This window comes from Chelonia mydas, chromosome 8 (genome assembly GCF_015237465.2).
Source record: "Chelonia mydas isolate rCheMyd1 chromosome 8, rCheMyd1.pri.v2, whole genome shotgun sequence".
NCBI lineage: Eukaryota > Metazoa > Chordata > Testudines > Cheloniidae > Chelonia > Chelonia mydas.
In genome coordinates, this window is record NC_057854.1 from 53,086,439 (window position 1) to 53,098,971 (window position 12,533).

The following is a 12,533-nucleotide window of genomic DNA, read 5'->3' on the forward strand; positions in this document are numbered from 1 at the left end:
GAGGGAGAGATATTAAACTACCTTGTCCAAGGTCATACAGCAAGTGTATTGCACAGCTGGGACTAGAACTCACATTTCTGGCTCCCATTCCCTTAGCCTAGCTGCCAGCCCACACTTCCCCTCCAAGGAGTGCCACCTAGACTTTAATCTTAAGCTGTGCACCCACAGCAAGGCTGCTGCCATGAAGGGTGGTTTTGTTTGTGGGAAGCCGCTGGGTTGTTTTAGGAAAGCAGGCGAGTCGATGTTTAAGCAGAAATCCCCTCCGCTCCAAGGAGTTACGTTTTTCACCTTTATCAGAGCATTCAGGCTGGGATTCCCACAGGAGCTGGGTCAGTGTTGGATTCCCAAATCCCCTTGAGATTTGCTTGGTTTGGGGCACATAACTCCCCTCTGCACCTGTGAGAAGTCCAGCCTTGCACAAAGTTCCATGTCCACAGTAGAGGGCCTCACAAACCTCCAGCACACCAGAAAAAACCTTATGTGAGCTGTACTCTTCTCTCCTCAGCCAACCAAGGTTCCTTGGGGCTTGTAATGGCCAAGCTTCCCCCTTCCCAGCGCTGCCAGCATGATCAGGCCTAGTATGCCTCAGAGGCTAGAGCGACAGCCCATCTGAATCATGCATGCATGCCTTCTAGGAATAGGGTTGGGGTTTTTTTCATGGCTGGGGTTATGAAAGTCCTTACTGCCATCCCGGCTGTATGGGGCAAACACTTATTTTCCCATCCACTCTCATCTATTGAGGGACCTGGGTAGTCAGACCCGGATAGCCAGCTCTTATATTACCAGATGTCACTTTTAGGAACTGGGTGGCATCAAGACTACCACAGAACCCTGGGTACAGACTTGCCCCATGCATGGAGCACCAGGGTTTCTTCAGTAACGTTATGTGAATTCTGTGAGGGCATCTCCTATCAGAGGCTACCTGGCACAACTAGGAAAGCGGATGCTGCATGGAGTCTTCCAGGAGGGGGAAGCTAGAGGTCACTTTCAGTACATGGACTCTATGGTTTTAGGAAGTGAGGCCCATCTCAAGTAGCATGGGAAGTTAAGAATGATAAATATTTGTCTAGAAAGATTACATGTGAGATGCACAAAAGTGCTCGCCCGTGGCTTCCACTGAAGTCAACAGTAAAATGCCCAAGATGGGAACAGAGGAAGACTAACATGGAGCATTTTTGAAAATCCCACCCTAGGAGTCTGGCTGTTAGAATTGGGAAATGTGCAATTAATTCTTTATCACAGTGACCCTGATCCCAAGTGAAACAGGCAAGGTTTGCCAGTAGTCAGCACCAATTGGCCTTCTGTTTGGAAAACTTTGAGGCAAGGCATTGCTACTAGCCCCAGGTTCCTGCATTAACCTCTTCTGAGGAGAAGGGGGTTTGATTTGTTGGATTCTTTCAGGAGCAGACAGTTAGAGGAAAACTAATGTGAACAATAGCAGGTCACAGCCCCATTTCAGGTACATAGATGCAGACATAATGAGCTGAATTTGGCCAAATGGCTTTGTAAAAATGTGTTCTTACATTATTGAATGGCTTCAGATTTTGGGGGGCTTTTTAAATGAAAATCCCACATCTGAGTTCCCCAGCTCATCTGGGGTGGGATAGCACCCCTACTTGGATTGTCCTGGAGTCTCCAGGAATTAAAGTTAATCTTTAATTAAAAATTATGTCATGTAATGAAACACACATCTGACCAAAATTGGCAATCCTAATCCCAGGAGTTCCTCCAGGCCAGCTATGGTGTTTTGCCCAGAGAATGAGCATGTGTCCAGGATTCCCTATCTCATCCCAGGAGAGAGAAGAAATCCAGGCTGAAATCCCTCCAGATATTTAAAAGCCCATGACGTGACATTTCAGAGGAATAAAACCACAGAGAAGAAGTCAGAATTAAGGTTTTTTGTTATTATAAAAGAAACTATTCGTAAGTCCAAATGCAACGGCATATATTGGCACCATCCAAAATCCCGGAACGTTTGAACCCACTAGGCATTCCCCTGAGAGAACTTCGGGGCAGCCTGGGGGCAGCGAGGGAACAGAGCCCCCTCATTAGAGTAGTCCTGGCTAGGTGGCAGGCAGTTTGTGTGCCAGGACATACCAACAGTTAACACTAATGGTCTCTGTAAACTGTACAACTTTAGAAACCCTAAAACATTATTAAAATCTAAAACTTGTTTCTTTTTATCAAAAGCTCTGCTTTAGTGATATGCTAATCCCACTGGAAAATAAAACATCCATGACCCCATTGCTAACACAATTAAGTTGACCAGCCAACTCATAATTTAGAACATCCTCCTTGTGTTTCAGCCACGCTATGCGCCCACATCAGCTTGAGTTTAATTTACGATAGTTACCGCTAGCTTCCAAGTGCTGAAACGATGTCCTGCCAGGAATGGCAAAGCCACACTTCAAAGTATTTTAAAAAAAAAAAAAAAAAAAGTCAACTCTCCCCTCCTGGACACCCCGCCCCCCATTCTACCCTCTGCTCTAGCCCATGCTGGAGTTCCACCTCCAACAGTACCTTCAGGAACCCTGCCTGCTCTAGCTGGCTGAGTTATTGGAACGTCATTTTTTTAAAAAAAAATTTATATATATAGTTTGTTTTTACATTTAAATATAAAAAAATACTACTTCACTCTGTGTTATACACAGGAGATAGAGTGGCTTCCAATGACAGAGCAGGGAGGAATTTTGTTACCAGCTCCCACATTTAGCTATGACAGTAGAATGCAAGAAGACGCCCAAAAGTCTTATCAAAGCCAGAGAAAGGAAATTTCCCACCACATGTAAGTGTGCAAAGGGGTGAGAATCTATCATAGCTGCTTTACTCCTTTCTCCCCCCAATAACCCTAATCCGAGGACAATTGGTCTATGGAGAGCTTAGTTATGTATGTTATCATGGGAGTTACTCTTGGGCAAAACCCATTACAGCCTCTTGTCCATCCACCTTCCTTTAGCCTATCACCCTGTGTCCATGGAAGCCACTGGGTCCTGTCAGACATACAGATGAATTAGACAAAACAGTGGTTAAAATTCTTCTCTAAAGCACACTCCTCCTCTCAAGCATCAACAATAAAGAGACATCGACAAGAACTAAATGCTCCCTCCCCCCAACACAACATGAGTTACTGGGACACAAAGAAAGTGGTAACTTGTGCCCTCAGAATTACATCTAGAAGGGACGTTTGGGGGGTAGGCGGTGTCTGTCAGGGGGCAGTTCACTTAGTTCTTGTACTCAAAGGGCTCATCCCCGGTTTCGCTGAGAAGACACGTACGGATTAGTGCCTCTGTCACAGCATAAGGGTCGCAGTTGGCAGAGGGCCGGCGGTCCTCGAAGTAGCCTCTCTTTTCTTGGCCCACGTTTCTGGGGATACGGATACTGGCCCCACGGTTGGCCACGCCAGCAGAGAATTCGTGGATGCTGGATGTCTCGTGGAAGCCAGTCAGGCGCCTGGCGTTGTCCAGCCCCCCTTTTGGGTCATAAGCACGGATGTGGTACTGGTGCCGCTTGCTGAGCTTCTCAATGGCCTCTTCTATATGCCTGGAGACAGGTGGGAGGTTGTGAGCCTTTGGCAAGAACATGGGCTGTGCTGCTCTTGACTTGGCCATGGATAACGTTAGCCAAGTGGGAGAGTTCCTGCCTTCTCCCACGACCCACCCAAAAACACACAAACCCATGTTTCAGTCCCTTATCTGCAAGCATTCCCATTTACGCTAGTACCAGCCATGGGCCCCTTCCTCTCATTGCTAGTGAGGAACCTGAATCCACTGTAGCTAAAGTATCACTTGGTTACATGGTTCAAATCTTATTTCCCTACAGCCAGTTCCCCTGCATGTGGAGTTGGGTTTTCCCCCCTCCTTGCCTATTCTGGCCAGTGAGGCTCTCAGAATTTTGGGAGGGGGGGGGGGGGGTTGCGGGCAGGGGGAGTGAGAGGAGATCCCAAAGGCAGGCAAGACTCTCACTGACTGAAGTCAAAGAACATTACAGCTTGTGGGGGTGCCAGTTAGAACCAATAATTTGGCTGAGTTGCATTTCCATTAAATATGCCTGGTACAGCTTCCTTTATTCTTTTTGTTTCTTTTTATCAAAAGCTCTGCTTTAGTGATATGCTAATCCCACTGGAAAATAAAACATCCATGACCCCATTGCTAACACAATTAAGTTGACCAGCCAACTCATAATTTAGAACATCCTCCTTGTGTTTCAGCCACGCTACGCGCCCACATCAGCTTGAGTTTAATTTACGATAGTTACCGCTAGACTAACTATCTAGTGAAGATAGACAGGGAAGACAGGTTGTGCTTTGACACGTTTTATTATTTCAGGAGCTTATGAGTTCTACAGGTGTAGTGATAATCTGAATGCACCAATTGAAGTTACGGGAGAGGAGTGGGCAGAGAAATGCCCAAATTGATCCTTAACAGAATTCCATTGTACTTGAAGAGTACAATCTGGTCCCTGAAAGTCCCAGACTCTCAAGTACAGTGGAATCTGTAAGCCAGTGGTCTAAGAATAGTCCAATCAGAATCTACTTTCAATATTCGGCCTTGTTTACAGTGAGGCAGAAATTCTCCCTCCTTTGGTCTAGCACCAGAAATGCCTACTATAGACTGAATACAGGCCTTTTTACAGAGGTGAGTAATCCAGTGCTAGACAGTGGTAAGAATGGCTGCCCCTTGTTTATTAGCACTTCCACCATTGCTAGTGTTGGTGGAACTGTACCAGTGTTAGACCACTACTGGGGGGGGAATTTCCTCAAATCTTCAGTGCAGACAACCTCTGTGTGCAACAGCTACAGTGGGAAGGGAGTTCAGTACCTGTAAAAATCTATAATCTCTGGGGTATTCAAGCCAAAAATTTCTTGCATGGAGCAAGACATGTTGCTATTCCTCTGGAAGCCAACTAGTGCCTCAAGTGCAGTCTCAGCTCTGTAGAAATCTTGCCGCTGTTGGTAAAGCCCACTTTCCCTCAATGAGCTTGCCAGACGGAGCGTAGAATCATAGAATATGAGGGTTGGAAGGGACCTCAGGAGGTCATCTAGTCTAACCCTCTTGCTCAAAGCAGGACCAATCCCCAATTTTTGCCCCCGATCCCTAGATGGCCCCCTCAAGGATTGAACTCACAACTCTGGGTTTAACAGGTCAATGCTCAAACCACTGAGCTATCCCTCCCCCCTAAATGCAACTAGCCCAGCTGCAGAGAAACTTACTTGAGGCCTCCTTCCTCCCTCATAGACTTGGTGCTGAAGTTGGTGTGGCAACCGGCTCCATTCCAATTCCCAGAGATGGGTTTGGGATCGAAGGACACGATTACCCCAAAGTCTTCACACACCCGATGTAGGATGAAGCGTGCAATCCAGAGGTGATCCCCCATCTCAATCCCTTCACATGGGCCCACCTGGAATTCCCACTAGAGAGCAGAGGAAAAAAAACCACAGAAACCACTGGCTCAGTTTGGTGAGGAACCATTTGCTGCAAAGTGCCATTCACCCCCTCTGCACCCTCCTGCACACTCAACATTTGCAAAGCCCCAGGGTACATACTGACTGTAGCAGCAGGGTTTAGCATCATGAGCTTCTGCATTGCATTGTTGGCCGGTGCCAGCTGACTGCAATGGCTGGTAAAACCAAAAGAGTTACCTGTGCGGGCATCACTTCTGCATTTGTTCCTCCAATTTTAACACCAGCATAGAGACACGCACGATAATGCGCTTCCACAATGTCTCTGCCATAGGCTTTGTCTGCTCCTACGCCGCAGTAATATGGACCTGCAGTGGCAGAGAGCACAAGAAAGGTGAACATAGCTTGTGATTGAGTTCACTGAAGACTATTTGAAGAGCACAGAGTATAGTTAGGAAAGGATTGTCAGAAGGCACAGGTTGCAAGAAAGTCTCTATACCGCTTTCGTTTGGGGTAGCAGAAGAACAAAATACCTTCAGAGTGTGACTCCATTCAGAGTCAGTGGGTTTTGGGCTCCTGCTTCTGAAAACCCTGCCCAACTGGTCATATTTAAATGAATTGCAGACTAATGGAACTAACGCTGGATATGAATCTGGTCTATATGTCATAAGATTACCATACAGTCTCTAAAAAGATTACTTTTGTTGTTTAGTTCTGGTCATTGTCAGCATAGCTTTTGGTGATCCAGTTTTAGCAACTCCTTGAATCTTTCGTCTCACTTTAAAGATTTCCACTTAATCCCATTCATTAATGATCTATAACATTATGATTTGGGGTTAAGTATTCATGAGAGCTCTCATTCCTAGTTCAGACATTAGCTCTTGAAAGCTTACCCTGGGGCCCAGGGAAGCCATTGGAAGGCCAGCCAAATGGATGTCCATCTGTCCCAAGAAGAGTGTATTCCTGCTCCATCCCAAACCAGGGGATCTGGTTAGACACCATATCCATAATCCGTTTACAGGTGTGCCTTAGGTTGGTCTCTAGAATGAGAGAGAAGCAAAAAGCTTATTAGCTCACCAATGTTCTCGCCACTGGGCATCCCACTGGTTTAAAAAAAAAGTCCGGTGAGCTGCTCTGGTGGAACAGCCCAGATTCTTATCCCACTATGGGAACTATGACTTGCCAATGTATTCCGGACAAAGCCACTACCATACAGGCTGTCTGGGGGAAATCATTTCCCCACCCATACCTTTAGGGAAGCCCAGAAATTCAGACCCAAAGAGATTGCTCTGTCCCCACCATCATTAGCCAATGTAAGATCTAAGTGGTAGGTAGGACCGCTGGCCTTAAATAGTGGGTGCTCCTATTGGTTGTTGGTGCCATCTTATGGGCTTCCTTGTACTGTTCCAAAATGTTCTTAGTCTCCTGAACTATATGCTGGCAATCATGTGCCCAGAAGCTACTCATCCATGACCAGGCCTGCATCTCACACGTCAGAGGTTTTTGTTCCCTCAGGTTCACATTATCCCCTCCAATCAGTGATACCACTCAATTCACTTCTTTTCCCACTCCCTTCCATGCTGCCCCATGAAATGATTTCCCAGTTCCCATATCTCTCCCAGCATTGGAGTTCCTCTTGAAGAGTCCTTCAGTATTTCCAAGCACTGACCCATGTCATACTCCCATCTACGTGTTGCCAGTGACAAGAGGGGCTAGACTAGAACAGATAAACATCTAAGCTAGTTTCTCCCTTGGTGTTGCCTACTGCATCTTGTTTTCTTTATATCTAAGCTCTTCATGGCAGGATTATTTGTATGTCTTGTACAGTGTTAATGCCTTAATGGTGCTTGGTAAAGTCTTCCATTAACTACTTTTTTTACAGTTAGCCCTCCACCCTCCTCTACTCCAAGAGGCAGCAGACCTTCTCACCCCTCCCAGAACTATTGCAGCCACTCTTGGGGGAGGCACTGCACCATACCTGCTGACTTGCGGTTGTATTTTAAGACCTCACAAAGAACCAGCTTGTTGGGGTCCTTGCGGAAAGGGTCCCGGAACATGGCAGCAGGGAGAAGGTACATGTCACTGTTTGAACCCTCTGACTGGAAGGTGCTTGAGCCGTCGAAGTTCCACTCGGGCAGATCTAGAGCAGGAGAAAAAAAATTCACTCCTTTATGTTAGCAGCTTTCCAAAACCGAGAGGAGTTCATCAGCAGATTCAGCACAACCATTGTGCAAAAAAGATTGCTCGTTAAAGGACACTGGCGCACACACACTGTACTTTTTGCTGATTTTGCTCCCACTGAAAGATGGGTGAGGAAGTTGCTCTTTGCTACCCTGTAGAAAAACAAAAAGCTGGGACATCAGCAAAGTCCAATTCAGCTAACTGCACTGCAGACGTCCTTGACGAACACTTCCTATCTTGTACCCAACACGCTATGGTAAGATGAAGACCCAGATGGGTTTCCCTAGCCAAAACAAAGGAAGTCAGGGAGATGCTATAAGTCAAAAGGAATGAGAAAGAGGGAATCCGGTGTCCTCAGTTGTCTCCAGAGTCCTGGACGGCCCTGAAACATGCTCCTCCACATTGATGCAACTGCACAGAGCTAGTGAAGGGAACCTTGGGAGAATGCACAAGGCCTAGAGCTGCCTGAAGGGGGAACATAATTGGATAGTCCAGTGTTTGTGGGGAGAGAACATCCCTTTCACACTACCTATGCCCCTCCAATTGAGCATAGCTTAGGCCCCACCATTGAATACTGCTTTTGCAGGGTGACCACATTTAATTCCTTCACAGCTGCTTCAACTCTGCCCCATTGTTATCCTCTTCCATGTGCTGTGGGTGCCAAACAAGCTGTGCCAGCCACTTCCTCGGTGGGCGGGGAGATAAATCTGATTGCTCATGCGCAGTGCTTTGGTTTTATAACTGTCCTGGCCAGTGCCATGGCAACAAGTGAAGAAATCCAAATGCTATTATGTCAGTCGGGGCTGTTTGTTCTGAGACACACAAGCTCTTAATTACACTGGATAGATTATCTCCCCAGCGCCCGAAGAGATTTACAGGTAAAGAGCCAGCAGGCTGGTAATACCCTGCAGACAGACACCCCTTTTTAGCAGATGGGGACACGTCACCGATTCCCAGCTCTACTTACACCTCTGCCCCACAAGGAAAGGAGTGGTCTCCCAGATCTCCTTCCGCATCAGGAGATTATGAAGTGCATCTTGCTCAGCCTGTCCCCTTTCCCAAACACACGCTGGAGTGAGATGGGAGCTATGCACTCGATACAAAGAACTCGAGGGGTGGAATGCACTGACTGTCTCTGGTCCAGATCTCCCCCATGTGGGAGAGGCACCCTAACTCAAAAAGGAGCTCTGCCTTCCAACTGCACAGCAGTTTTTTGCAGCTCTGTGGTCAGATGCTTGACCCCAAGCCAAGCCCTATATTGCTGCAAACCCGCTGGGTGCAACTGCTTGTAGTCCCAGCATTCGCTTTGTGTCAATCACACACCTGCCCTCTTACCTTCAATGCTCTTGGGCTCTTGGTCCAGTGTCCGGGTTTTACAGCGCAGGTGCTCCCCAGTCCCATCAATCCAGATGTACATAGCTTGCACCTTTTCACCTTGAGGCAGCTTCATGTACATCTGCTTTATAGCTTTGCTCAGGTGGGAACTTGCAGAGGTGGCCATGGCTGCGGGGTGCGTTACTGGGGTCCTGCGAGAAGGGGAGGGAAAAGCCAGCCATGAATATTTCTGTGCTCCAAGTGGGTTCTCACACCCTTGTGCAAGAAAATGACCACCTGGGAGATCTTCACAGCTCAGCAACAGGAGAGAGATGTGTGTACTGAGTGTCCCCTAGACACTTATGCTAGAATATCCCAGACAGTGTCATAGCTGATTACACCAGTTGTGAATCTGAATACAGTAGATTACACTACAGGAAACAGACAGTGGATCAATACAGCAGTTCAACAACATGGTTTGGGACCAGCTACAATAATCATTTGGCTTCAAAGATTTCCTGTGATCTCAGGATATCCGAGAACTCATCTACTGAGGGGTTGGGTCCTGCCCTGGCAGCTGATGGACTTGTTCTTTTCCCTCTCTAGCTCTATGAGCATTAGAAGATCAGCAGCCCCTCAGAAGGGCTCCTTGACTCCACCCTGAGCTCTGCACTCACAAAATGCAATTTCAGAACATACATTTTCCATCACTGCACAGAGGTTTTGCCCACTTTAGCTTAGACAGGGCCTTCTGCGGTCCTTCCCATTCCAGTAATGACCATTTGCCAGAGACAGCCCATTTCCAGACCATGTGATCTGAAGATATACAATACTGTTATCTAAGGAAGATGAGGGGCCCCTAACTACAGCCCAAGGCAAAGTAAGTAACCTTTGAACAGCAGAGACTCAAGAGGCCCCTCAGCCATGGAGCATCTGGAGGCAGGGAGAGCTGTAGCAGATTCGGAGGATGCAAGCTGAGATCACTGGGGATCTTTTACAGCCCCCTGGCTCTGCATATTTGGGGAAAAAAGCCCCTGACTCTGAGAAGTAGCTGCTTTGGCTGAAGACACTGTACTCCCTTGTCCCATATGAGGAATGCAGATTTGCCTCTGTCACACCAGCAGCTGTGCTGGGGGTCATGGAGCCCTGCTGGCCCTTGCCAATGCTATTCCAGCCTTCCCAGCAGGCCACCAAGTCAAGCCCTCTCTGGTACTCTCAGAAGCAGCCACCCCTCTGACCGGCACAGACAAGATTTTGTTCAGCCCCTTCCCTGCCTTTATTTATTTCTTGGCAATAAAAGCAGTACTCCTTTGACTCCAGCCTGGAAACAGCTAGGGTCTCAGAACCAGCCTGCCTCTCCCCTACAACTGGCCAGAAGGCAGACCACCCCCCCAAGATACAAACCTCTCTGGATTCTCCCTCCCCCTCCCCACCCCCCCTCGCTGTCACTTCATTTACTGGCCATTTGATTGCATGCCTCTACCGTGGCAGTCCAGGTTTGGCCCTGTAAAAGCTTCCAGCTGAAGGACCCACTGCTGCCCCCCACGGCTTCTCTTTATGGTCAGCAAGAAATCTGGTCTATGGCTTTTTCCTCTCTTCACGCAAATCCCTCCTCTCCGGTTCTCCTTCTTTCGGAGCCTGCACTCCCAGTTTTTTTAAGGAAACTGCTAAGGAGCCTTGTGCAGAGCAACTGCGAGGAGATCTTCTGCCCCAGGAAGCTCGGAGCAAAGAGAAGCCCCTTAGAAGATCTAGAACGACCTAGTTTTCCCCTCCCCTTTACAGAGCTAAATCGGAGCTGCCCCCTGGAGTGGCTGCTTCTGGGGCATAAAGCAGCTAAACACAGCAGCCTGGAAAGGGGAGCTATGCCGGTGTACCTGCCCCAGACACCAGCAGGAATACAGGCACCACACACCCAGCCGTCCCTTTGTCGTCAGGGCAGGAATCTCCCTGCTCGAGGAATCGGAGACTGACTGGAAGCAAGACAATGAAATAGGGACAGACACTGAGAGGCATTTCAGAAAATGAAACACAAGATCCATCCTTTTAATACAGCATTGCGGACCCGAGCCCCGCGGGGGACCCAGCCCTGCGGGATGTCTCTGCCGCTGTACGAGCAGCCTGCCAGACGCAGGGTGCCCGGGTTTACGAGGAGCGGGGCCATCCTCTAAGGGAAAGCAGCAAAACCCCACATTAAGCAAAGCGTCCTCCTAGCCCACCCCACTGCCTGCGAACAGCGCCAGAGCAGCCCGGAGCACCCCCCAGGCGCGGGGCGACAGCGCATTCCCAGTCCACCTCCCCCGCAAACCCAACCCATGGGAGAGCGCGGGCCGAGATCCACCCCCGCCCGTGTTACCTTGCCGACCGAGCAGGGGGCGGCGATGCGGCGGAGAGGCCGGCTGGGCGGACGGATGGGCGAGCGCTCACTTCCCCCGAGGCGCTCCCATGCTCGGCTCTGGCGGCGCCGGCTCCCTGCCGGCCCATTTATCGGCTGCCCGTGCCGGCCCCCGGGCTGTCCGATTGGCTTCCTCCAGACGCGAGCACGACACGATCAGCTGATGGGCGGCCCCTGGATCCCAGCCATTGGGCCGGCGAAGACAGGGCGAAGGGGGCGGCAGGGAGAGAGGCGGGCCGGGCTGGCAGAGAGGAAAACAAGAGCGAGCTCCTGCTGGGCCGGGGGCTCCGCCTTCTCCAGCGGGGAGAGGAAAACAAGCTCAGGGCAGCAGCGGGCGGAGAATGAGCCGCCTGCTCCTGCAGCCGCACACTGGCTCCTTTGTGCAGGCCTTGGCCCCTCTGCCGGAGCCTGCTCCCCCGGCGGCGCCTGCTGGAGCCCCGCGGGGCGATCCCGGGAGCGGTGTGGGCCGGGCCTCCCTGTGCCCCGTTTCAAAACGAAGGAGGCACCCCAGAGTCAGCGGCCCTGGGCCTCTGCTGGCGCTGCCGCCCAAGGAAGGTGCGGCTCGGGATTTGCATTGTAATTGTGGTAACAATAAAATTCTGTTTAGGGTGAAGTTCCCCCCCCCCCCCGCCGCTTCTCCCACTGGATTCCCAGCATTGCAAATCTCCGGTTGTCTGTTTACACACCCTGTGCCGCTCTTTCCTGGCAAGCAAGAACTCTCCCCAGTCACTTGGTGCCCCTGGGGAGGGAAAGGCCAAGCCGGGTTTAGAAAGCAGGGGGAGGGGGTTATTTTTTCCCTCTGACGGTTCTTGGAAAGTGGGGACAGGATCAACTCTCCCTTCTTTCCAAAGCGTTTACGTTAACAGCTGCCCTTTCTTTATATAACTGCATGCACAAAAACGAGCCCTGCTCGCTAAACAGGGCAGAGGGGGGAAAGCTGCCGAACTAGGGCACCCATAGTTGGCAGGGGTGGGGGGTGCCAGCTGAGTACCCAGCTTTCCCCCCTGGCTATACAAAAACAACGGAGCTTTGAGCACACTTAATTTAATTTCATATCCTGGCTAGGCAGGGAGGAGGGGAAATGGAGTCAGCAGCGACCAGGAATTCAGGGAGGATGACATCCTAGGACTGGGGATGGCAGGGAAGCACACAGTGGTCGGTATGGCCTGCTAGAAGGGCTGGCCAGTATTTTTCCATCCTGCGAATGGTCTCTTCTCCCACTTCTGCTCTGCCCTCCTCAGTTTCCAG

At 49.8% G+C, this 12,533-nt stretch overlaps 1 protein-coding gene across 2 annotated transcripts; it reads right to left on the reverse strand.

Moving 5' to 3' along the window:
- Positions 1–1,883: 1,883 nt before the first annotated feature.
- Positions 1,884–11,403, reverse strand: GLUL (glutamate-ammonia ligase). Of its 2 annotated transcripts, none has more exons than XM_007061145.4 (7): positions 11,247–11,403; positions 8,915–9,105; positions 7,377–7,538; positions 6,292–6,438; positions 5,639–5,766; positions 5,210–5,409; positions 1,884–3,540 (listed from the first exon to the last, which is right to left on the reverse strand). In XM_007061145.4, the coding sequence occupies exons 1-7, from the start codon at positions 11,372–11,374 to the stop codon at positions 3,222–3,224; spliced, it is 1,275 nt and encodes a 424-aa protein (XP_007061207.2). In that variant the 5' UTR covers positions 11,375–11,403; the 3' UTR covers positions 1,884–3,221. The 2 variants fall into 2 exon arrangements, with proteins under 2 accessions (XP_007061207.2, XP_043376645.1); XM_043520710.1 differs by having other exon boundaries at positions 8,915–9,107; positions 11,241–11,350.
- Positions 11,404–12,533: the final 1,130 nt, after the last annotated feature.